The following is a 26,209-nucleotide window of genomic DNA, read 5'->3' on the forward strand; positions in this document are numbered from 1 at the left end:
TGAACTTTTCATTTGTTTTATTACAGACAGCCAGTAAAAAACATATGAGTGAAACTTAATTCAAGAGGAAATATATGATAAGGCATCTGATGTAAACTCCAGTGTGAGAACAATCACATATTCAGTCAGAAAACAAACACACATGTTTTAGATTACTTGCAAAACCTTTCTCAAACATTTGCAAATTGAACTTGTGGGCGGATCATGTGTATGTTAAAGTGCTGAAAGTGTAACAAAACAAAACTCTTAGTATATTTGAACATTGCTATGATGAAGTACCAGAAATAACAACTAATGGGCTGTTTTTTAGTTGTTTAATCATGTAGACTCTTAGAGTACTCTTCTCTTATTACAGGTAAAAAAATACATTCAGCAGTTTTGGTGTGTGGTCCCCATAATGATACGAAGGCAGAGCTTTCTTCTTCCATGATAACAGATACCTGTTTAAGTCTGTCCAGGCTTTTTCACAGTGTTCATGGTCACCTGCATCGCTTGATTCCTTCGTTGGTTCAGGATGGCCTGAATGTTGAGGGTTAGCTGTACAGAGATGTGATAGCTGTGTGAGATACTGCTTATTTTTCCTATGCATGTGTATACGTAAATGTATGAATGTTACTCACTGTTTGTTGTTGTCTGAGGACTTCTCGATAAAAGGCTTGTCTGCGTTGATGCTCCCTCTCGTCACTCAGTTTCCAAATCAGGGCTTTTTCCTGGATCATGTTTTCAGGCAGATGTGGATACTGTTGTCGCTGGAATAGATATTTATTTACACATAAAACCAAAAAACTTCTCAACGAGCGACAGCTTCAACAGTAAATGGATGAAGCACTGCTTGCAGCAACAAGGCGCCATGACAGCAATAAATACTTACACCCCATTTATTGAACAAAAGATGGTTTAGTTGGAAGTAATGTTGTAGTCAAGACCACATGAACCGAGACCAAGACAAGACCAAGACATTTAGAGATTGAGACCGAGTCAAGACCAAGCCCAAGGCAAGGCGAGACCAGACCATATACAGTGGGGCAAAAATGTATTTAGTCAGCCACTGATTTTGCAAGTTCTCCTACTTAGAAAGATGAGAGGTCTGTAATTTTCATCAGAGGTATACTTTAACCTTGAGAGACAAAATGAGAAAAAAAATCCAGGAAATCACATTGTAGGATTTTTAAAGAATTTATTTGTAAATTATGGTGGAAAATAAGTATTTGGTCACCCACAAACAAGCAAGATTTCTGGCTCTTACAGACATGTAACTTCTTTGAAAAGCTCTTCTGTCCTCCACTCGTTACCTGTATTAATGGCACCTGTTTGAACTTGTTATCTGTATAAAAGACACCTGTCCACAGCCTCAAACAGTCAGACTCCAAACTCAACCATGGCCAAGACCAAAGAGCTGTCGAAGGACACCATCTACAGTGTGTGCAAACCTTGTGAAGAAGTACAGGAAACGTTTGACCTCTGTCATTGCCAACAAAGGTTATGTTACAAAGTATTGAGTCGAACTTTTGTTATTGACCAAATACTTATTTTCCACCATAATTTACAAATAAATTCTTTAAAAATCCTACAATGTGATTTCCTGGATTTTTTTTCTCATTTTGTCTCTCATAGTTGAAGTGTACCTCTGATGAAAATTACAGACCTCTCTCATCTTTCTAAGTGGGAGAACTCGCAAAATCAGTGGCTGACTAAATACTTTTTTGCTCCACTGTATGTCAATGAAAAATCATCATGGGAGTTAACAAAATAAAAGACTTCTGTTTATTTTATTTAGGTTTGCTTTAAATACAATTAACAGCAAGCGTCTATTAGCGTCTATTTTAAGTTTTGCTCTTTTTTTGTTAAGTCTGTATTTTCTATGCTTATAAAAGCAATAAATATATATTTTTTAAAAAACAACAACTGTGTTTTCTGTTGCCTGTGATCTCATTACCACAGTAATGACAGGGACAGAGTGCATCAGTGGTGGTCTCGACCGGTCTTGATGTAAAATACGGAGTCCGCCCAGTCCGAGACCGAGACAATACCGATTAATAATGCTTTTGATTCCGAGACGAGACCGAAATCTTAAATAAGCGACCTCAAGACAGGTCTCGAGTACTACAACACTAGTTGTAAGATGTGGAAATAATGTGTCAAGATGTTGTCCTTATTTAAAAAAACGTACATTTAATTTAACTTCTTTAATTTCACCACATTATGAACATCAGGCCACTCACCACTTTCAGCATGTAGTCGTTAATACCGGGAGATTTCATCTTCTGCAGCGACATGAAGGACATGGATACGTTTGCCCTGCTCTTGTTCAACAGTTCCTGCAAAACATTTTAATGTTATAAACTGAACAAAACGCAAACAATAGAAAAGACCCTAGAAAATGCTTTCTATATATACCAGTAGTTGCTCATTGGTCTTCATATTCAGGTTTTCCTGGTTCGAAGTAACTGGGAGGATGACTTGTTTTGACTGCAGAAGAAACAATTCATGTAAATAAACATCAAACAAAGAGCATCAAAGAAGATGCAGTCGTGCATGTTGCTTCATTGAGCTTGATAACTGATGCTTTGTGATGTTCAGTGCTTCACCTCTGCCTCATACTCAGCCCAGGCAGCCTTGCGTTCTGCCTCACTGAGCTCCTCCTCTTCTTTATGGTCCAGCAGAGACGCATGCTCATGGAAAGACACTATCTGGTCCTTACACGTCTGTAACAGCTGTTCCAGGACTTTATCCTGAAAACACAGAAAACATAAAGTCATTCAGGACTACAAAATGTAAGTGGTGTCAAATAGAACCCTTTGAATGAGGATGGTTACCTTTGGTGAATCCGTGCAGGTTCTTTTGCTTCTCTTTGAGTGGGGGTCGTCCAACAGATCTGGCTCGAATGTGTAAAGTTCAGTCAGCTCAAAGAAGGTGAAGTGCCTCTCGATCTGCTGCTGGTCCACCACTCGATAGGACAAAGACTGCTTGGTCACCTGACGGTCATAGATTTTCTCCTCCATGGTGCCCTGGAGACGAAAATATTAGCAATAACAAACAAGACTGAGAGATCTAGTGGTTGAGTGAAAATAAAGTCTTAGCAGAAAATGCATGTTTGAAACCTTACTCTACTTTTCCTACAAAAACTGAGGTCATTTTTAGGCACTTACTTCAGAATGTAATTGAAAACAGAGCCTTCCAGCAGCCTATCAGTCACTGTCATCTTTTTATCCTAACATTTACACCTACCAAACACAAACTCTTCTGGTGTGCAACCATCAAACTGATTCACTTATGGCCAAGGCTACACATTATAAACTGTGAGCAGCAGCAAACAGTGATCATCACTCTGAGCTTCTTTCATTTTTGGATTGGACAGTTTTTTTTACTGACCACAAAAAAACCCCACAAAACTAACTATTTCAAGAAATGTATCTGTCAGAACCGAACATTGTTTCTTATATTTGAACTGCAGATGATAGATGATGAATTCATGCCTAAATGTATAAAAACATGTATCTGTACAAGGGATGTACATTTTAAGTATTTTCCGTGATCGATTTTTGGAAATGTTAACGATCAATTATCAATAAGAGAGTGCTATATAAATAAAGATTATTATTCTCATCATTATCATTAATCTGAATTTAATTTCAATACCAATTACATGGTTAGGTCTTGTACACCATCGACTTCAATACGAATGCAGAAGAAAGAAAACGCACACACACAAATTTGACAACTAATGACAGAAAAACAAGCCTACCTGAGCCAAGAAGCGGTAGACGAACACTTGTTTGAGCTGACCGAAGCGGTACACTCTGTATATGCTCTGTATGTCATGGGAAGGATTCCAAGACGCATCAAAGATGATCACTCTGTTAGAAGCTACCAGGTTGATCCCGAGCGAGCCCGCTTTTGTTGAGATGAGAAACAATCGACCGCTAAAACAAAATAAAGTCAGGAAAAAACACTCATGATATTGTCACAGATTATACCCTAATCTGAATCCAGTACAATCAACATAAAAACACTGAAATACATCAGTGAATTCATACCGGACATTTGCAGTATTGTTGAACTGATCTGCAAAATCCTTCCTCCGCGCAGCGGGAGTGGAACCATCAAGACGATAGTAATCAATGTTTTTGATCCAACTGCCCACTGAGTCAACAAAGACGTAAAAAAAAAAGAGACAATCAAATGAATTATATATAAAACATAAAGGAGGACAATTCCTCACAGCAGTCACATTTCTTTTCTTCAAAAGAATACCTTTAAACGATCCTTGGTCTCTGGCATAATGAGCAGCCTCAAGGAAACCCTCTATCAGGTCCAATGAGGTCAAGGACTGGCTGAACACCAGCCTACAGATTTAAAAGATGGATTAGGATTAATATGACAACACAAAGATACGTCTCTGTTTTTAACTTTGCTTCCTGTTGTTGTAGGAACTTACACTTTGTCCCCCAGGTCTTCAGCCATTCTGAGAATCTCAAACAAGAGCACCATTTTCCCAGAGTGCTCTATGATTTTGGCATCCCTTTTTGAGACCATATTGCTGAACCATCTCCAATCTCCCGAGATGATGTTTGCTGTCTCTCCTACGCAGAAGACAAAACATGACAGAGAAAATCAGCAATGAAAATACCCACAGAGTGGGTTAATGTAAAAGATACAGCCTAGTTAAAGAATGATTGATGCACTGAGCTAAAATACCTTCTACTGCTGGACCAACTCTGGACACATCAGTGGTGACGGCTGCACTGCCTCCATGGATGTTGCCTTCTTTTCCTTTGTTTTGATTCAGAGCGCTGCATCAGCCAAGATAAAAATGGATATAAAAGCTTAATGAAAAATCAAACTAAGTAAACGGTTTTGAAAAGCTTAAGTGTGATGATCAATATCTTACCTCTCAGTTACAGTGGGTCCTCCAGTCCTCAGCAGAGGATAAAACAGAGGTGCAGCTTTAACTGGATTCTTCTTTTTCAACCTTTTCTGTGATTAAAGATCATTTGAAAACCTTTGAGATGACAGCAAAGTACTAAGAAATCAGCAGGGGTTGAGAGTGAAATACTTTGGTACCTCTTTGCTGATGAAGTTGAGCTGAAGGCACCACGGATGAGTCCAGATTCTGCCGAGCACCTGGAAGTCCTTGAACAGGTTTGCCGCAATCTTCATATTTGCCTTGTCAGCAATGGAACCAGCACCTGGAAAAACAAACATGTTACATAACCAGTTCAAAGAGATACATTTGTACTAGGGATGCACAGAAATTAAATTTTTGGCCGAAATCGAAAAAAGAAAATTAGGAAGTCAAGGCCGAAAACTGAAAACCGAAACACCAGAAGAAATGATTATGCCAATTATTAGTAGGGAGACTGGGGACGGTTGTAACATTTCACTCCTTGGATTTGAGATGAAGCCATGCATTTTCTGTTTGTGTTGCACAGGAATTTTCTAGGCCATTTATTAGCAGACACTTGAAGCTAGTTTGTATAGCAGTTTGAACACACTGGGATAAAAGAGCTCAAAGTTATAGATAGAAATGTCAAAAATGTTACAACTGTCCCAGGTCTCCCCTACCATTGCATTTATGGCCATAACTGTGTGCTAACCTCACTAAAATCAAGGATGACATTGAACATCTTAGACAACGAGGGTGCATGCCCCTCATCTGGTTCAGAGAGACGAGTCCTTTTTTTCTCACTCTGTTCTCCTTCTCCTACGCTGTGCACTTCTCTGACTCCAAGCGGGTTCTCTGCATCCATCGCGGCCTGGATCATTTCTCTGCGCGCTGCTTTATTCCCACATCCAAGTAATGATCTTTAGAACGCGGATCAAGTACAGTCACGATGAAGTGCAGAGGATCCGAATAGATCTCAGTGAAATGTGTGCTGACAGACTCTAAGAGTGTACTTTTCATTGTTTTCACTCCGTGGTCCGTCTCAACCTCTTTGCTTAGAAGACGCTTTAGTGCTGCAATTAAAGGAATAACAGATGCAGACAAGTGCGTACTGGAAGCACTTGTCTGGATAAACATTCTGTTTCGGCGGTGTTGTTTCGGTGATAAAAGTATCTAATAGTCTGATCCATCTGATAACATTATTGAGGCGGGGTTTGTGACAGATACTGCAGCCAGTCAACACAGGGAGCTCTAAATCTTTTGGCTTCATGGTCAGTGAACACTAATGGTGTCCATTTTCATTTGCAGTGTATCGTTTCTACTAATCAAAATACAACTTTAAGTGACTTAATTAACAAGCTTTCTTTTCTTCGTCGTCTCTTTTTTTTTTATTTCCATCTCTAATTTTGTGGTTTTCACACCTGTAAGTACTGAAAATCTGGTTCTACGGCTCTCACATAAAAATAGAATGCAGACAGATTCTCACCAGAGATGTGTTTGAGGTAGTGGCGGTACAGCTGACACTGAAGTGGGGTAACCCTCACTGCCAGCACGTACTCGTACTTTGGAGGTAGAAACTGTGTCAACTCTGAGTAATCTTTTCTCTGAAAAAAGAAAAAAAAAGAAATAACGAAACAGGGTTGTAAGATCTGAAGTATAGAACAAAATTGTAACATGCATATAAAAACAGCTGCCTTTTTACCTGCACACATCCGACCAACATGGCATGAAGTACATGAGCTCGCTTCTTCATGACTCGGACGTCTTTTGGGGTTGAATCGGCGCACTGGCCGTTCTGTATTGGGTTGATAAATCGGTTTCTGAACTCCTTCAGAGAGCCAAGAAGATTCTTCTTGATGAAATTGACCATGCAGTGATCTGTGGACATTAATTAAAACAGTTTAGTTTTCTGAAACATCAAGTCTGCATCTTATTTGTTCATATCTTGAAGAGGCTGTTACACTGCTATGGCTTTTCTTTCTGCAAAAATCTAACTTTTTATCCATTGAAATAGTTACATATTTTTAGTGGCATATTTTACATATATTTATTTATTATTATTTATTTATATTTTATTGTATTTATTTATTTATTTATTTTTCTATATATATATTCTTGTTGGAATTCTTGCACTGTACACCTTCTTGTTTGCTGCTGTAACTGTGAATTTCCCCGTTGTGGGATGAATAAAGGAGGATCTTATCTTATCTTATCTTATCTTACAAAGCCATGTTGGTAATATTCTGTGTATCAATACTGTGCACGAGATTAAACTGAAAGAAAGACAGCCAATAACATTCAGATTCAAATCACCATCCAAAATTAATTTGAATTGAAGCAAACCAAAGACACAGGAAATGTCTCAAAAGACAAACTTCAACATTATCATGTTGTTCCACACTGTCCAGACATGTCAGCCTTAAAATTACAGGATGAAACCTAATGTAAATTTTAAGTCCATTATTATCAACCAAATTTAACATGACCTGTTAACGGCATCTTTAAAAAGCAGCAACAATACAATTTGTGGCAAGAGAAATAGCAAGGTAGGGGTGAAGACTCAGTGCTTTACCAGCAAAATGTGTTATAGAAATAACAGATGATATTCATGCAGTAAAAGTGATAATTCACAATTCTTAAAATTCTGCATTGACTTCTACATTATCTAAAGCAAAAGTGTGACCCTCGTTGACATTAAAATGGTACTATTATTCAGACTCACACTCAGTCAGGTTGTTTTGTAGCGGTGTTCCAGTCAGCACCACTCTTCGTCGGGTCTTGATGGCGTTCATGGCTTTGGAGATTTTGGAGGATTCATTTTTTAGGATGTGTCCTTCGTCACACACCACTATGTCTGGACCTAAGATTAAAAAGCGCACAGGAGAAAACGACAGATCAAAAAAAAGTTTGAACAACTTCAGTGAGGTAAGAATTCATCCACATAATGGAGATAAGTTCCTGCACCTGGATCCACCAGCAGTCTTCTAATCTCCTTCTTTCCATCCACATTGCTGATTTTCTGGGCCAATGACAGATTGCGGTACATCTCATAGCCCATTATGATCACACCTCCCTCTCTCTGCCACTTCTGCAGAGCACGGATTCGTTCTGCAGGTTTTAGTGTGGCTAGCTCTGCAACCTGAGGCAAGATAGAAAGGTGTGAGTCATAAAACATCTGAACAAAAAATAAAGTTGTAACATTTCTTTGTGTGCACACAGAAACTGCTCAGCAAACCTTGACTTTTTCCTGCCCCATGTTCTCTTGCCATTGCTTGAACTCGTTGATCCAATTGAGGATGGTGTTAAGTGGACACACAACCAGGGCGGTTCTGAATTTCAGCTTCTGTGACAGTAGCACCGTGTGGATGAATGTTACCACCTATAGAAACCCAAAGAAAATTGATAAGGTAATGGTCAGTATTTGGGATTTTGCAAAAATAGAAATATCTAAAGTGACAAACCATGATGAACCAAAGCAATGAGAATACTAGAGGTGGATTTGTGAACGTTTTTACCTGCAGAGTCTTTCCCAGGCCCATGCAGTGTGCCAGTATACAGCCTGATCCAGGAGTAGAGTTTGCTTTTTTCACAGATTCACAGCAACTGTCCCAAATGAACTGCACACCTGTTTGAAAATAAAGACAACTTGATGAGTATGTTATGAACAAAAACAAAATGAAGACAGCTGTAAAAAATATGCAGTTGAAATTGCAAGACTTGTTTGAATTAATAATGATTTAAAACTGCAGAGTTGACAAAATGTATTAATCAAAATCAGGTGACTGGTCATTAAAATTACACTTTTGTTTCATGGTGATACTTTTGCACTGACTCACTGAGGCTGTCAAACTAAAGTGTCAGATGTTTGAAAAATGAAGATTTGTAGCTTAAACAAATATGAGCATCACAGTCTGGTTTGGCACTCTCGACACACTCTCCCGGAAGAAACTGCAGCGCATCATCAACAGGGCATCCAAAATTACTGGCTCCCCCCTACCATCCATTGAATCATCTCTGATCCCACTCACCCTGCACACTATGCCTTCCAGCTACTGCCCTCTGGGAGGCGTTACAGGAATTGCCTCCAAATATTCCCCTTGCAATCAACTTTATTAACTCTGAACTCTAAACACCTAGGATTAGGCATGGCCCTTGTATTTATTGATTTTGAAATGTTACGTCTACATATACAATTATGTTTCTATGTCTATTGTTAAATGTAATGTTGGAAACTGCAGCTGTACTGAAAACAAATTCCACCAGCTTGGCTGTGTGGTCATTAAAAGAATCATCATCATCATCGTCATCGTCATCGTCATCATCATCAGCAGTGTTAAGTGCTTCAGTTATCACAGTCAACATGCCCACAGGGTCTGTAACAGTGAATTAATGTCCTTCAGTGAGAGTAAAGAAGAGCACAAACTAACCGTCCACCTGGTGAGGCTTCAGTTTGGTTACCAGGTTCCTGTGCACCTGAACAAGAGTCTCCTTGGTTCTTTCATCCTGATCCAAGACCAGCTTGGTGGTGACCGGACACAAAACTTGAGTAAGCTCGTCATCTATGACGATTATCTGAAAAACAATAGCAGACAGTCAGTGTTTAAAAAAGCCTAACAACATAGAACAGAAGATGTAAGAATATCATGAACTCTTCATTGATAATCAACACAGTGCAGTCCGCCTAACCCGCTGTGAATGCAGTACCTCTCTCATCTCCTCAATCTGTGAGTCTCTGTTTGCCAGTCGTTGGAGTCTCTCCTCCTCCTCTCTGACTGCTTCCTGAGTTTCTGCACGTAGATTATCATCTCCAATGATTTTGCGGATTTTCTTGCGTCCTTTAGGGGTTCCTTTACTGTCGCTCAATTCCGCATCTGCGTCCTCTTTTTCACTCTCCTTATATGTACAGAAAGATAGCATTAGGTCTATTGGATACCAGAGTCCTTGCATGAGATGCAAACATTTTTAAGAATCAGAGATGAGCAGAAGCAGAAGAGAATGATAAATACCGCAGATGTGATATGAATTGCTTCATCTTCATCGCTGGTGTCAGACAGCAAAATGAACGGCACTTTCTTCTTTGTCTGATTTTGACTGCTGGATTTCTCCTTCTCTTCTTGGGATGATCTGAAGAGAAGAGGATCATTCATGAAAATTAACCTTGTGTAAAAAGTAGTAAACAAAGACCTTTTTATAAGTATTAAGTGTTAAGTTCAACTATAAAGTTAAACTGAAGAAAGCACAAGTCCCACCCCCCATTATGTTCTCCATTTACAGAGGTACTATGGAGAGCGTCCTCACTGGCCGCGTCGCTGTGTGGTATGGTGGCTGCACTGCCTCCTGCCAAAAGACTCTGCAGCGCATAGTGAACACAGCCAGCAAGATCACGGGTGCTCCTCTGCCCCCTCACAGACATTTTCCACATCCACCTCACCAGCAGAGCCATCAGCATCGCTGGTGACACCTCCCAACCCTACCACTCCCTCTTCAGTCTCCTGCCTTCAGGGAAAAGGTACCGGAGCCTCCGGGCTCCACTGAACTCCACTCACTACCTCCCCCCTCTGCCCCCTGAACTGTAACATACCCACTATATACAATGACTCTACCTCAGCTGCTTTTGCACATTAAACCATTTACTTATCTCGAATACTGTCTGCACCTTAATATCATTTGCACTATTATCTATTTATATTGTCCATCTTTAAAATGTCACAGCACTGCACTACCTGCACTGTGTACATAGGCTGTTTTTTAACTGTATTTTATTATATTTTATTGTATTACATATTTAAATTTTTGCTAATTAAGAGCTGGGAGGGAGAAACAGCATCTCGTTTTCCTGTATGTCTTCGTATATAGAGTGAAAATTGACAAAACCTTTGAATCTTGAACTTAATTGTTCAGTGCATGCATTTGTGTGACATTATTTCCTATACTAAAATATGACTTCATTAAAGTAAGAAAGGGGACATAGATTTGTGCTAGCAGTAAGAGCTGAAACATACAGAAACGCTTTTAAAAAGGTGAAAGTATGCCTGTTTTTAATCCTATACACGCTTTTTGTGAAAGGTGAAATTTGGCAACAGTTCCCTAAAGCCAGCTTTTTTAGTTACAAGGTAATTCACGAGACACCTTTTCAGCACGGTTTTGATCCTCTTTTATGTGCTTTTATTTCTTCCTATAATATTTCATGCTTGTACGGGGAGGACCTGGCAGAAAAAAATATGTAAAAGAGAAAACATCATCGAAGAAAGTCTATTAAATGTAGCTCTAGCGAAAGTTCAGACAGGAAGACTATAAAAGCAATCATAGCAGTTGTTTAACTCTCCTCTCCCTCGTTCAATAGCTCACCCGCTTCCAGCTGCATGCTCCGGAGCTGTCATTGGTTAATCAGCGGCGGCGTCATCCAATAGCTCAGTGGTACGCCCTTATCGTCAGCCTATCAACTTTCTGCTGTCTTTTAAACGTGTCTCCCTCCAGCTAGTTCCTTCTTGCATTGATGGTGTGCACCCCTCCACCTCCCCATCTCCACCTGGTCTCCGCAAAGTCTTCAACTCCTAGGATTAATCAACCAGCACCACCACCAGTGTCTGGACTCTAGGGGGACTTCTTCTGCTCCCAAATTCACACATCCTACGCTCCCAAAATGATCCCCATAAAGTCCTTACGCTAAAGATTTCTGTAAAGTTTCATTATTCATTAAGTTGTAATAAATAACATTTAATCTTCAAATTGTGTCTCTCCTGATTGAACGATCATTTTACGCAGAAAAGTGAGTCATTTTTTAATTACAACATATATTCACTTTTAACTGCTAATTATTCAGAAGACGTACTGTCTGTGTGTTGGTTCACTGAGCCACTGACACGTGACGCAACTGAGCATTTGTGAAATGAGGTGAGATTAACCTGAGCTCCAGCAGGTTAAAACATCAGCCACAAATGTTTATTCTTCTACAGAGGTTATTGTGTTTTTACCATAGACTGTAAAAAATATGGACGCAGTATCCGTGACGTCACCCATCTGTTTCTGAAGAGCTGTTTTGAGACCAATCGGCTGCGGCAGCCATATTGCTTCTGTCGAGCCAGTGTGACGTAAAGAGGCGGGCTTTGAGCCTCCTAGCCAACAGCTGCAGTGTTCCCACAGGCAGCTGTGCCTCTCATTGGAAGACTGGTAATCTCAATATCTTCGAAATTGCCGAATTAGAAAAAAATTCACCCCCCTCACAGTGAGAGGACATCGAGAAATTAGCTATTCAGACTACACTCATCTTTTGTACCAGGCTGTAAACATGTTTATTAATGCTGCAAAGATCGTCTTTTCCCCATTCATGTGTATGTGACTTCCGGCACTTCCGGAGCCAGCCTCAAGCGGATCCTCGATGAACTGAAGCTTTTAACACTTCCGCATTGACTCATATTTTTAGACCGGAGGTTGCCGCTTGGTTTTTACTCACTTAAAGAAGTTTATTTTAGCATGGTCAAGTTCAACTTATTTCAATCTGATTCATTTTATGGGTGCAGTACAAAGTTAAATGAATTAAGAACACATTTTTATCATCCTCATCCTCAGTATTGCACTTATGTACAATTTCCCTCTGCTTCACAACTTTCATTTGCAGTTTGCACTGTTCTGGCAATTTTTATATCTATATTTGTACCTTTTTCTTTTTGCGGATTTTTCTATACATATATATATTTTTTTATTTATGTCTTCTATTTTATTTCCATTGTATTGTTTAAACGGAGAAGTCAGACTAAATGTCATTGTACTTGTACAACGACAATAAAGCTGATTATTATTATTATTTGATATCACAGCTCTGGTTTGGTGTTATAAGCAGCACTAAAAAAACTGACCTTGTTTTACTGTCTTCAGCTCCTTCATCCTCTGAGTGACTCAGCTCCTCGCTCATCCCGTCTTCAGACTCTGACTGTTCACCGTCACTCTCAGAATCAGCTAGACAGAAATCAAAATCAGACTTTAAGACAAATCAGACACTTCATGTTAGGGTATTGACTATTAATGTCAGAGGTGTTCTTACAGTTCTGGTGTTTTCTCTTCGCTTTCTTCTTCATTTTCTCGCCCTCTCCCTCCTGTTCCTCGGTCTTGTCACTTGTTCCCTCATCTAAGGCGAGTTTCTGGCGGAGTAGAGGGTGCCTGGAGCTCGGCCCAGCAGAGGAGACTGAGAGCTCTGAAGTCAAGTCTTCCCCTAAAGAACAGGTTGATTCATTAATCATTTCCCCAAAATGGCATCAGTTTTTTTTATAACCTCCATTCTCCTTCGAGTACATACATTGAAATGTACACTTTTAAATGAAAAATACTTGTGCTTATATAAAAGATGCACAAGAATAAACTGCTGCTTTTAGGCATGGCTTACCATTTTCATCCGTCTCTTCTTCATCGCCCTTCTTGACCTCGTTAGGGACCGACTCCGATTCATCATCCTGCGTTTCCTCCTCCGATGTGATATCATCGCCCGAAGAGAGGTTGGCTTTGATTTGGGCCAACAGAATTTTCTTAGCGATTCTTTCAAGAGCAGAAAAAAAGAAAAAGGTACCTGAGGTTCATTTCATGATCAGTTATAGTGACTCTAGGATGGGTTTTTTTTTACTACTAAGCAAAATCACAGTGAGGTGTGATATTTGTTTGATAGAAAACTCAGGAAGTGTGTTTAATGACTTGTTGGCCTTACAATAATTTACTGTAGATCTAATCAAATGTTAAAGTGAGTCATTTCTGTACAACCCTCTTGCCTAGTTAAGTCAACAGTCAGAACTCAGGAAGGCATGCATCTAAAATAAACAGCAGATAAAGAAAGTCAAAGAAATGAGACAGAGAGAATTTAAGGAGTAAGAATTTATTACATCAATAAGTTTTATTCACAGAAAAAAACAGATTCCACGTTTCTTTTCTTTTCTTTTGGGGAGGAGTCTGACAGCTGTTTGTCTTTTTTAAGTGAAAGTAAACATTGATCAGATATCTGTAGCTCAACCATCCATAGCAGATCACACTTAAAAAACTATGTACTCCTCTGCTTCTACCGGCTAAACAATATAATGTTTGAAGAGGAGCAAACACATGAGATAACTCAAAGTCTGTACATTAATATTAACACAAGATGAATTCAGCTCTTTTAACCCCTTTATACTCCAGTGAAGCATTAAAACGAGGAAGTTTGAAATTCAAATAAATATATGTTTGTTTTTTTTTAAAGAGTAACAAGTTAGCAGTTTAATACTATTTTGTGTTTTGACTACTCATTGGTGAACAATTATCTACCTACACACGTTCAACCTCCACCATCTGCTGAACTTGCATTTACAAACACGTGCTTGACCTCTGAGAACTGACGGTTGGACAGCTCACAATGGTTCGACTAGTTCGTCCACTCTCATCTCCACTGTCGGTCCAGCATTAACCCTTGTCACAGCTGTGCGTAGGACTGATCCTGTGCTCACAGTAGGTTGTCAGTTTAGATCACAGGGCATGGGATAGTGGCCATTTTTTTTTCTGATGTTTGATTCAAAGTCCACTGAGAGTTCTTTTTTTTTAAAGACATATTCCAGTAATGCCAAAAAGACAGTAGCAGTGAGAAACCAGACCAAGCTTTAGAGCTTAATCATCACATTTGAACAGGTAAAAAGATAAAGAACAAAATACTGAAGAAATCTACAGAATGTCAGACATTTATTTGGTTTTCACTGGTAACCACATGCTGTGTTGATTTTCATGTTTTAGCCCACTAACCACAAACAATGAAAACTTCACATTCTGCTGACCATGTCTCTACAGATGACGTCGTGCTATCACTACAGCTAAAAAAAACAGACTAAAACAAGAGCTACTTGTTGCCCATGGAAAGCTACATCATCCCACATTTAAGCGATTGTTGCCTAACAACACTGCAATCACTGCTGTGCTCGCAGAAAATCCGACCTGAAAACACATAGGAAGAAAAAACATGGATGTCATTAAAAGCACTAAGTGAATTCTGCGCTTTGTGCATGGTAATGGATGATGTTTCACTGCCCACTCTCGATCCTCAGATATACAGCCCACTTATCAGTATTTGAAAATAAGTGACTCGGAAGGTATTTAAGCTCAAATTGTTTTCATCTGCTTAATCAAAAAAAAAAAAAAAAAACAGCTGATTGACCTGTTGAGCAGGATCTGAGTGTCTGTGAGTTTGGTAAAAAAAAAGTTCAGTTACACGTTTCAAAAGCTACATTTGGTTTGTACAATGGTCAGCAGAAATGTATTCTCTGTGTATGGAAAGTGGGGGAAAACACAAAAACACTGGTATGATGAAGTCTCAGTGAGGTCTGATAATGAGAATGGATGAAGTAAGTAACCATGATGGGTCCTTAAGGGTGCCCATTCTTTTAACCCTCCTGTTATGTTGCGGGTCAAATTGACCCCAAGTTCAAAAATCTTAAGAAAAATGTTAAAAGTATTTTTTTGGTTTGAAACTTCTTCTGCTTGGATTAATTCGAAAAATGTATCACCATCACTTCATAAAAAAAAATTAAAAAAAAAAAATGCAAAATAAAATTAACAAAATTCTAAGTCAAACTATTGTATCTACATTAGGGCTTTCCAATGTACATTTAAAAAAAAGTTTTAACATGAATTTTCCTAAAAAACAAGTGAGTTATCCTCATTGAACCATGATCTGTGAGAATTAAAAAAACACCATTGCACTAAATATTGATTTGAATGGTTAGTAATGGAGTTAATAATGAGATTTTTTCAGGTTCTGACATTTTTGGATCATTAAATATACCCCGGGTCAAATTGACCCCGGAACATTATTGCTGCCCCCAAGAAATTAACATAACAGGAGGGTTAAATACTGCACTCACAAGTTGAGCTGTCCAACTGCACCCACACATCAAACTTTAAAAACATGATGTTATTCCAGCTGTTTTTACAGCACTTCAGACTAAATTTTAGACACAAATGGAGTCACTTCAGAGTTTATTTAATGTTTCATAGCTGCATCTTCTGTCAGGCTTTGTTTTGGCAAAACCTTTCCAGGTCAAAGTGTGTCCTATGATTTTGACGCCTAACTCCCTGATGAAATTGTTCACTGTTTCTCAGTGTTTTGTGGCTTTAAGCATTAATAGCATTTCAGTAGACTCTCCTGCCTCTGCAGATGAAACTCAGGTGTGTGTTAAAGGTTTAATACAGTGCTACTAGAGGTATAGTGAACAAAATGAAATGTCTCTAAAATGCACCGGTATAAAACTCTTCAGGTCACGAGGAAAAGTCTCAAAAGACATGACTTCCTTGACACCATACTAAATATACATATAGGTAAAGACTCTTAGGGATTTGGTTGGTTTTAATCATTTCAAGGCATGGAAATTTTAATTTTTTTAAGTAGGGCAGTGAAAGGTAAGGATGCAAAAAATCCTGAGTTTACAGATTCAGATGAAACCAGTTTTTAAAACCAAACTGACAAAGGACAGAAAACTAATACATGAACACTGGCTTTTAAAACAAGCCCCTCCATGGGTAATCCTCGTTAAATGACACTCTAGTCACCTGTGGTAGAGAATTGCTAAATGCATTTTGTGGCCAATATTAAAAAGGTCTGCAACATAAAAGGACATGTCTCTTTTCTTCTGAAAGAACTCAAAAGCTGAGTCGCATAAAATGCATTTACAGAGCCAGGTACATCATGAGCGATATTTCAACAAACAATCCTTTAGCTATCTTATTATAAGCTCAATAAGAAACTTAAAAGTGTCACTCAATAGTTGTGACCCTTTGAATAAAGCAGGATGATTTTGGTGTAGCATAAAAAACAGCACACATCTTTGAAAGCCTTGACAACTGTTACTGAACACATAAAATAGGTAGCACTGTAGTGGCAGTAGTTGAGATTTATGGTTTAGAAAAAGAAAAAAAAACCTTCCCAATGTGCTTTCTTGTAATGTAACGGTGGTGTTGACTGTGAATGAAAATAAGCTCTTTGTGCGTTCTGTGATTGCACAGAATAAAACACTGACGTTAAAACCTTTCTAATTATGTAAAAACACTGTCACTGTCACTAAAACTGTAACACAATTACAGGTTGAGCTGTAAGGCAAGGTAAATTCAGTCACTCTTCAAATGTTTACTCAAACCTCCTCAAGGCTAAAGAAGCTCAACTTCAAGGTTTCCCTTTCATCAGCTTAGCATTTGCCAGGGAAATAATGTAATAATAAAACTTTTGATTAAAATGTATCTCTAGTATCTACACGCCTCTCGGCTTTCACTCTAAATAAAACACAAACAAGCACAGTATGTTATGTTGTCGTCACTGCGTCATAATAATAGCCCTCTCTGATCACAGTGTATCTTTAAAATGTGTATTTAATCGCAGAGGCTCCGGTGCAGCTGCGCTTTGGTCGTGTTTGAATAGGCTGTAACTGAGTCTTAATGACGCGGGCATTGCTAGTTTTTGCACAGACACCGGGCTTCGTAGCTGCAGCTTTTCTCCCACATTTGGGGTGTTTGATAAACTCTATATCCAGGCTTTTTGAACCATACCTATTTTCTGGATCATCATCATCTTCTGCCTCACATGAGGGCCCAGACTGCTCCTCGTCGTCTCCTACAAAAACAAAATAATAAACATGTAAGATGTTGAGTTAAGCATGACATGTTGGTTCAGGAGACAATGTCATATGTAATAAAACAGGTAAGAGGAACAAGTGAGTCTATGCAACCTGTGAAGACGAGGATAGTAAAGGCTCATTCTTAAGGCTGGTTTATACTTCCTCAACCTTGCAGGGGCTGACGCGGACATGAGCACTACATACTTGTGCGTTGATGTGTCCGTGACACCATACTCTACAATACTCTCTCCGATAGTCGGGTCGCCTGTTTCCGCTCCTGCTGCATTTTCTGTTTACTTTTCCACAGCGATTCAGAGCATGTTATGTTAATTTACAGCTGTTACATGCCACTGTTTATCATACAGCAATGATTACAGAGAAGAAAAGAGAGGAGACGTCGGAGAAGATGAAATATATGGCCGATGTGCAGGGATCACAGAAGCGCTATAAATGTGGGAAATACAATGCTGCCAAGCAGGGCGTTGATTCGACACGTAATTACATTTTGGAAGAGGTGCTACGTGCCCAGGCCTCTGCGTAGGTATGCAAGCTATGCCGACCTAAGGCATAGGCTACGCCGTCGATTCGACGCAGAAGAATAAATCAGGCTTTAGAGATAACCTGTGCAGAAAACATTGTTCTTTAATTAGCCCCACCTAAGTCAATCCCTCTGTGAGTCATCAGGTTTCTTTGCATTGACATATACACATAAATCTGAATCTTGATTTTGACATTTTCATGTATTAAAGTGAAGGCCTGAACTAAAGCCTTGCTCAAGACAATGTCTATCAGCCATACAAATCCTATGTCTGCCACTCCTGAATTCCATGAACAGACACTAACATTTCACATGACATTTCTAAGTGTATTAAAAAAAAAAATTTTTTTTGAAGAGTTGAAAGATGTCTTGGTGGGCCTGTAAAATCCTTTTTCGATCCTTGACTAGTATTTATTTTACTAGAATAACAGAAAACTAACAAACATAGCGACTACAGCTGCAAAATTCTGGGAATTATCGTAGTTGGAAACTTCCAAGGGGAAGTAACGGGATTTTTTGGGAATAAACCAGGAATTTACTAAATTGAAGGTTGGCTCTTAATAGGGAACTTAAATATGGTTGGGGAAAATATATTTTAGCATTATCCTGACTAAAACAACCAGATTTCATGCAAGTACAGTTGAATATCTATGCTATTCCTCAATCACATGCACATAGCACACTGCTTACTGCAAGGCTATTGAGACCACGCCCCCTACATGCACTGTGCATTCCTCCATCACATGCACTGATGATTTCTATTTTGGATGGATGTCTGCTTATAACAAAACAAATATTTAATGCTTGGATGATACATTTCAATTAAATTACCCTCAATTCCCAGTTAATTCCCATGGAATGTATCCAATTTGGAATATTTCCAAAATTCCCCAGCTTAACTTCCCATGGAAATTTACCAGAAACTTTCCGGATATGTTCCACCCCTTTGCAACCCTAATAGCGACGCTAGCACTGTTAGGCCAAAGTGCAGCAACTAGACTAAGACTACAGTCCCAGAGGAGGATAAGATGCACAGACCTGCTAGCTAGCATTCAGGCTAATGATTCATAGTAACAAGTCATCAAAGATTGATAAACCTAATCGTCTATTGACCATTGATAAAATAACCCTTACAATTTGATGTAAAACATTTAACTACTTAGCAGTTGTATATTTATCAACTCACCCGACGACTGGTGGAATGACGCTCTTCCCAATAAGGCCACATCCTCAGTGATTGGCTTCATCTTCTGATCACTCCCGTCACTCTCCAGGTCATCATCGTGTTCATCTTCACTGGACGAGGATGACGACTCCGTTGCTTCCTGATGAGACTTCGACTTGGACTTCCTCACTTGTATCCTGTCCTTCTTCCGAGCCGCACTCTCATCCTCTCTTTTGACTAAGTGAGGCTTCCCTATAGGCCTCAGCGTGTTCAACTGTGTTCTTTTTTTCTGCGAGTCTTGATCATCACTTGAGGAATCTGTCACGCTTTCCCTTCGAGATTTTGCTCTTCTTTCATGCGAGTCGGGCTCAGGGGATCGGTCCAGCATCTTACGTTTGTGGCGTATCTTCTCTGGCGATATAGGAGTGTTCTTATTGAGCCAAAAGAGACATTTCTTGGCCACCTTAGTTGATGCTTTTGCCCCATCCTCCTCACTCTGGGCATCATCAGAGCTATGAGAGACAGCTGCTCGTTCAAGCAGCGCTGCAGGGACTTCATCTGAGTCGGAGTCGTCTCTTGCTCTGCTCAGACTTTGTTCTTCAGGGTTTTTGGTTGGTGCTGTGCTTGGGGTTTCCTCGGGGTCAGAGTCACTGTCACTGTCAGCTGCTGAAAGAGACGTTTTGACCTTGACGTCACTTTGTCGTCGTAGAGGTGTTGTCTTTACACGAGGTGAACGTCTATTGCCCTGTTCCTCTTCTATGTGTTGAGATACACTGGAGGTGTCATTGCTAATCTTGGATTCAGCTGTAGCTCCTACAACACATGTCTCTTCATCCTTTAACAAATCCTTTTCTTCTGACTTTTCATCCTGCATGTCATCATCCTCCTCCATCTTTGGGGCATCAGGGGTCGGATCCTGCTCCATGGGGACAGGCGTAAGCTTCACGACTAGTTTTTTGGTCATGCTTACTCCACTTTCAGAAGGCTTCAGACTGATGTTTTGAGCTCTCTGGGCTTCATTTGAATCTTCCCCAGGACAGTCAAGGGTACTTCTTCCTTCTGTGAAGCCCTTTGAGTCTGAGTCCTCATCCTCGAAATGTTCAGTTGCCAATTTCTGCAAGACACTCAAACATCTGTTATCAGAAGGATCCAGCTCTGTGTCTGCTTCTGGTACAGGTCGGGCATCAAAGTCATCATTTAAGAACTTTTCCCAGCAGCTCACGAGATCCAAGTCATTGAATTCTTCCTTAAGGCTCTCTTCGAGTGCTGAAAGTGACTTTCGCAAACCTTTGACTACAGACAGGAAAGAGTTCAGATACAGATTGCGAACTCTGGGTGTTTGTTTGCTCTTCGTCACTGAATGAATGAAATTGACAAAAGTTCGGTTGAGAATGTTTGTGGAGTCTACTAAATGTTTGGCTTTTTTAGTGATCTCCTTGGAAATCTTCAGTGTGTTATAGTTGAACACCACGTTACCATCCATACCAGTGTGATCCCATTTATCCAGAGGAATGTTCTGTGCCAAGTGTGGCAACATGCCATAAAGTTTCTCTGGCCCTACTCGGTTCCTCTTCCGCTGCTGATGCCACAGACTATCCATGTTCTCCAGGACGTTGTCACAGGCCACCACCAGGTCGAACAAGGGCTCAGGGCTGCATACATAGCAGTACCATTTGCTCTCCAAGATGCCTGACAGCTCTTTTCTTCCCAAATTCCGTAGGATACACTTCTTGCAAAAGGCGTTACTACAGTAGTCGCAACAGATCAGGTTGCCTCCTTCAGCACACCATCTACATGAGGGAAAAATAAGAAGTTATCAATACAGTTAGGCAGTTCATGCCACCAGCTTGGCATCAAAGATTTTAAGAACATTTATATATTAAAATTAAACTTTAAATAAACAACTCCTACCTGCATTGCTCATCCATTCCATCGCCATCCTTACTGATGTCATCACTTAAGTAATACTTGTAGCAAGTCTGACAAAAAAACATTTCAAGAATTACAGCTCGAATGAAAAGTCAACGAGGAACATGAAATAATTATATACTACAAATGCACTCCTTCAACAGTGAGACATTCCAAAATTAAACTCCATGTTTCTATCTTTGTTATTGATTGTTATATATCAAAAATGATTTCCTTCAAATAAAAACATTTGTATTTATTATTAATGATGATGAAGTGACTGATGATTAATGTCAATTAATTAATTATTGACAGACTTAGCAAAAAATATTATCCATTTGAATATGAAGACGACAACAGCGTTAAATCATTGTCCACTCCCATACTAAAAAATATATCACTTCTTTGCTGCTCAAAAACACTTCTTCTTAAAAAGGAAAACATAGTCTCATGTTATATTTTATGTTTTAAAAACCAAATGTACTTTGGGATCTAAACTCTTTAAGAAATTTAAATTCGGAGAGATCATACAAAATAATAAAATGTCTCTGAGCAACCCAGAATATAAGAGAATAACATATAATAAATAAAAAAACACACCTTACAAATGAGTACTTTCAGCACAGGATGCCTGTAGACGCAATCTCTCTGGAAGTGGTTAACTTGTCGTCCACATGCTGTACAACTGACAATTTCCATGTGTTCCGTTCCTGAGAAAGCACATCGCTATTATCAGCAACTCAATGGTTGTCCACTGGTGACACACAAACACCTGTCAAGGACAGTGTTGAGTGGGAGAAAAGCTATTTCTTGCTACTTTTACCAATTTGACGACAATTAGGTTCTTAAACATCAAAGACACGGCTGTCTGAGTAATTGGAATTCACATGCAATCTTAGTTATGACCATATCGGTCAGCAAGGACTGACCCCGTCTCCTTGAAAAGTCTTTACGCATAACCCCGGATTTCCGGCTGCGAAACTCCGGCCCCCTGAAGTCATCCCTTCCATTCTCGACAGCTTCAGGCCTCACCAGAACAGTACCTGCGGACATAGAAAATTAAAGCAACAATAATGCAAGAAAATCCATCATTTTTAAACCTGTATTAATAAAGTAACACTAGTGTCAGGACAAACAACTTCTTATCCCCTGTAGAAGTAAATACAGAAACCATATTCATGAGGATAGATTTAGTCATGCTATCAGCAATACACTCATGCTGCCACTCAAGACTTTAGAAAAGACAATAGACTAGTTTTTTTGCAGATATAGTTTTTAAAATGTGCACTATGGCATAAATAGATTATCATTTAAGGCAGGGCAAATGAGAATTTGCAACATTAAGACCTACCTTTGGGGAGGCTAGTGACATCAAAGTGACCATTTGTGTTGACAGGTAAATCCTCGACCTCACCTTGCCTCTGAGTCCCCAGATTCATCCAGCCCAGAGTGCTTTATGACCACAGAGGGTTTTCTGTAATAAGCATAGAAAAACATCAGCCCCAGAGCTAGGCTGTCAGCCTCTTTGGAATACCAAAGAGTATCATTGAAGTATAAGCTGAATACACAGAATGATTATCGTTGTTACTCTTCACCCTGGTAATCAAAACAATGGTGTTAAGCTTTCACTTGTTTTGAGCACAAAGACGGTGCATCAAAGCTGCATTCAATTTAGAACACATACAGTATTCTAGCATTGAACTACATCTTCAATGTTGAGATCCATGCAATAGAGCCTTTTTCATTTTTGCTGGGTATAAATGAAAGGCCGACTCACCTCCTTGAGTATCTGGAATCCATTCCTGCCTACAAATAAACACAGTTTATTAGTTGTTTTTTTTTGGTCACTATGTCATTTTTTGTGTTAAAACTTTTACAGTTATGTCCAAAGGAGGGATGCTCAGTCAGCAGCTAATACCTTTTATGCAAAATAAAAACACTAAGTCTTTAAACAAAGGGATAGAATTAGGGATGTCGACAATTAATCAAGTATCCATTAATTGATTGTTAAGAACTTACTCAAACCAATTTTTGTTTGGATTTTACATCACATAAACCAACATCATGTGGTCTTATATTTCGTCAGCTATCAGGGAGGCGTTTTAAGTTTAAAGGGTGTTTCGATGTGAATTAGCTGACTGAAGGTGTTGCGCACAGCGGAGACGCTCAGCTGGGGGCTGCGGCTGAATAACAGGTCTCCACGAGCACTTTTTTTCTCCTCCTGCGGACTGATTATGACTCGGTTGCGCTCCCGGCTGACACCTGACCATGTACAGTACACATGCTATTTTTCTCAATAAGAACGAGTAGACAAAAAACTGGACACTGTGAGTCTAAAATGTGTTTCTGTTCAGTTCCCTTGTTGAAGTCTGAGCCTTCACTTCTATGACTGTGTGTCCGCGGGATTATGAGCCTGCTCCACATGTTGATTTTCAGTGTGTTTACATTTTGAACCCCTCAATACGATCTGTAGTTATTCAATACTGTCAGTTATATTCACTGTGTTGTGAGGGAAAATTTGATTCAGGGGTAAAACACATTGGGCATTGTTTTTGACATGGAAACGCTGATGTTTTTTAAATGATTAATCGATAATTGATGTTAACATTTCCAAAGATTGATCCCGGAAAATACTTGAAATTTACATCCCTAGATAGGATACCAAAATGTATCCCAAGATTTAATGCAAAGGACAATGAATAACAGTAGCTAGGCTCACTTACCTCTGTCTCAGTGTGACCTGTTAGGCTGCCCACAGAACAACTCCTGTTTGGCAGACCTGTAAAGAAATAATCAGTTGAATATGTTATTAAGCATGTGACCGTGATAACAATCTTTCTACCACTTGTAGAATTAAAAGCTGTACCTTCAGCTCCTCTGGGTTTGGAGTGCCATTGCTGTCCTCAATAGTGGAATGAGCCAAGTACTCGTGCAGTTTGTTGACTAACACATTCAGCTTGCTGGTTGTGGTGCTACAGGGATGAGAAAAGGAGATCATCATTATGGTAAAGCTTTGAAATAAAAAATGCTGTTAGAGCAAAGTGGTCATCTTGTTGTTTGGAAGCCTGAAAATGTGCTTTGTTAGCATCAACTCAGATCCATCTCAACATGTCAACTAAAAGTTGGTATTGTCAAATACAGTTATAAAAATCCATCTGCCTTGAAAAACACATGTAACAAAAAATATAGATTATTTTCGTTTTCCAGAAGGACAGCTGAATTAAACCAGATAAAATTTTAAAAGCTCCTTCACAGCAACTAGGCAATGCAGTCTTCAACCTAAATTATAACTGGAGATGATGTTATTTTATACACTCTTAAATATCAGGGGTGTTGTAACTTAGGAAATTTATCTCACTGAATGCTTCAAATGATTAGGATTTCCCTCCGTGGTCCCATTAATGTATGAGCTGAATCAAATTTCCTGCCCTCCTGATTACTTTTATGTTTGTATCCATGTAATGTGTGGTGTGTATATATATATATATATGTACAGTTGTGCTCATAAGTTTACATACCCTGGCAGAATGTGTGATTTTTTTGGCCATTTTCAGATAATATGAATGATAAGAAAAAACGTTTTTTTTCACTCATGGTTATGGTTGGGTGAAGTAAAAAATTGTATCATACAACTACGTTTACTTTTTGTATATCATAAAGACAATAGAAACTACCAAAGAAACCATAAATTCTGCCAGGGTATGTAAACTTATGAGCACAACTATATATAAAAAAGGAGTATGGACCATCTTTAAAAAGAGACGAATATTTGACATGTTTGTGTATAAAAGGGAAGCTTACTTGATCAGGAATTACTAATTAATTACGGAGCAGGGGTGGGATTTAATAAGTGTTACTCTTCCCACATGTTACAGATCTCATATTAGTGATGAAGCAGCTTTTTTTTGTTTTGTTTGGGGTTTTTTTGCATCGTTTGCTTTTTTTTGGGGGGGGTCCTTTTTCTTTATTTGTATTTTTTTTACATATTTGAAATAAATATTTTCAAATCAAATCAAATCAAATATTTGACAGATCAAATCCAAAAGCGACTCAAACCACAAACTTTTTATGCAAGTTTGATATTAGCCTTCACAAGATTACGACTACTTTCTTTGAAATTAAGCGTTACAACAGAGTGAGACAACCCAATAAATATAACAATTTTTTTTAAATGCACAATTATTGTACATTTGGTCATGTCAAGTCTAGTAATCCCCATCCCTTTAAAACCGAAGTTATACTCGTAAAGATATTTTATCTGGTAACATAGCATTACCTCGTCAATCAAACATGTACAAAAATCCAAACAGACCCCTCAGCATTATATACCATGCTTGTAGAATTGAAATTAACATTTAAAGTAGTATATGGCTGAAGTAGAATCACCCGTTTGGCAATTTTTCCGCTCCAGTTAGCTGTTAGCTTACAGGGCTAGCCACAAAGCTAGCTGCTAAGCTAGGTTATCGTTATAGTCTCGACCAAATAACATCGGTTCCGTCCACAGGTTCTTACCCGAGCATCGCCGCAGACATATCGAGAAGCAGGCGAACAACTGTAAGTCGTTCAAGTCGTTATTTTTTCATGATACGAACACTTCAGGTTCACACCTGGCGCTCAAATTTAGCTCCGCATCTCTTAGCCGCTAAAAGCAATAAATGACAAGTACAAGCTTTATTCTTCTTCTTCTGTGTGAGTTATTGGCGGTTGGGTGAAAGCTTTCTTCTTCTAGTTTGTGTTTCGTGAAACTCATGACCCACAATGCACTACTGCCCCCTGTTGATTATGAGTGTAATCAATCACATGTGGTTTCTCCTAATGAGGATACCTGGTTGTAACCATAGACTGTATAAAATAGGGTGTAACCAGGTATCAACCTTCTTATTTACAGTCTATGGTATCAACCAGGTTGTGTTTTATTTACAGTCTATGGTATCAACCAGGTTGTGTTTTTATTTACAGTCTATGGTATCAACCAGGTTGTGATTTATATACAGTCTATGGGTGTAACCGGTTGTGTTTTTCTGCTGGACTACCCTGGATGTACCAGGAAGGGACGCACAACTACACAGAAGTTGCTCTTCATCTGATTCGCCTTTACTTGGTGA

General features: G+C 39.1%; 1 protein-coding gene across 1 annotated transcript; it reads right to left on the reverse strand.

Annotated features, from left to right (window-relative positions):
- LOC117812968 (transcriptional regulator ATRX-like) lies at positions 1–25,872 on the reverse strand. The gene is made up of 35 exons (XM_034683977.1): positions 25,617–25,872; positions 23,971–24,076; positions 23,828–23,883; positions 22,882–22,910; positions 22,456–22,578; positions 22,034–22,147; positions 21,705–21,814; positions 21,108–21,175; positions 19,218–20,986; positions 17,426–17,489; positions 13,266–13,414; positions 12,927–13,094; positions 12,742–12,841; positions 9,892–10,009; positions 9,590–9,778; positions 9,313–9,457; positions 8,401–8,510; positions 8,121–8,264; positions 7,850–8,024; positions 7,608–7,745; positions 6,588–6,763; positions 6,372–6,489; positions 5,065–5,189; positions 4,892–4,977; positions 4,699–4,793; positions 4,439–4,583; positions 4,255–4,346; positions 4,038–4,143; positions 3,746–3,923; positions 2,817–3,008; positions 2,589–2,732; positions 2,398–2,469; positions 2,223–2,318; positions 621–749; positions 1–537 (listed from the first exon to the last, which is right to left on the reverse strand). The coding sequence occupies exons 5-35, from the start codon at positions 22,541–22,543 to the stop codon at positions 445–447; spliced, it is 5,496 nt and encodes a 1,831-aa protein (XP_034539868.1). The 5' UTR covers positions 22,544–22,578; positions 22,882–22,910; positions 23,828–23,883; positions 23,971–24,076; positions 25,617–25,872; the 3' UTR covers positions 1–444.
- Positions 25,873–26,209: the final 337 nt, after the last annotated feature.

Source organism: Notolabrus celidotus, chromosome 5, assembly GCF_009762535.1.
Source record: "Notolabrus celidotus isolate fNotCel1 chromosome 5, fNotCel1.pri, whole genome shotgun sequence".
Taxonomy (NCBI): Eukaryota; Metazoa; Chordata; class Actinopteri; order Labriformes; family Labridae; genus Notolabrus; species Notolabrus celidotus.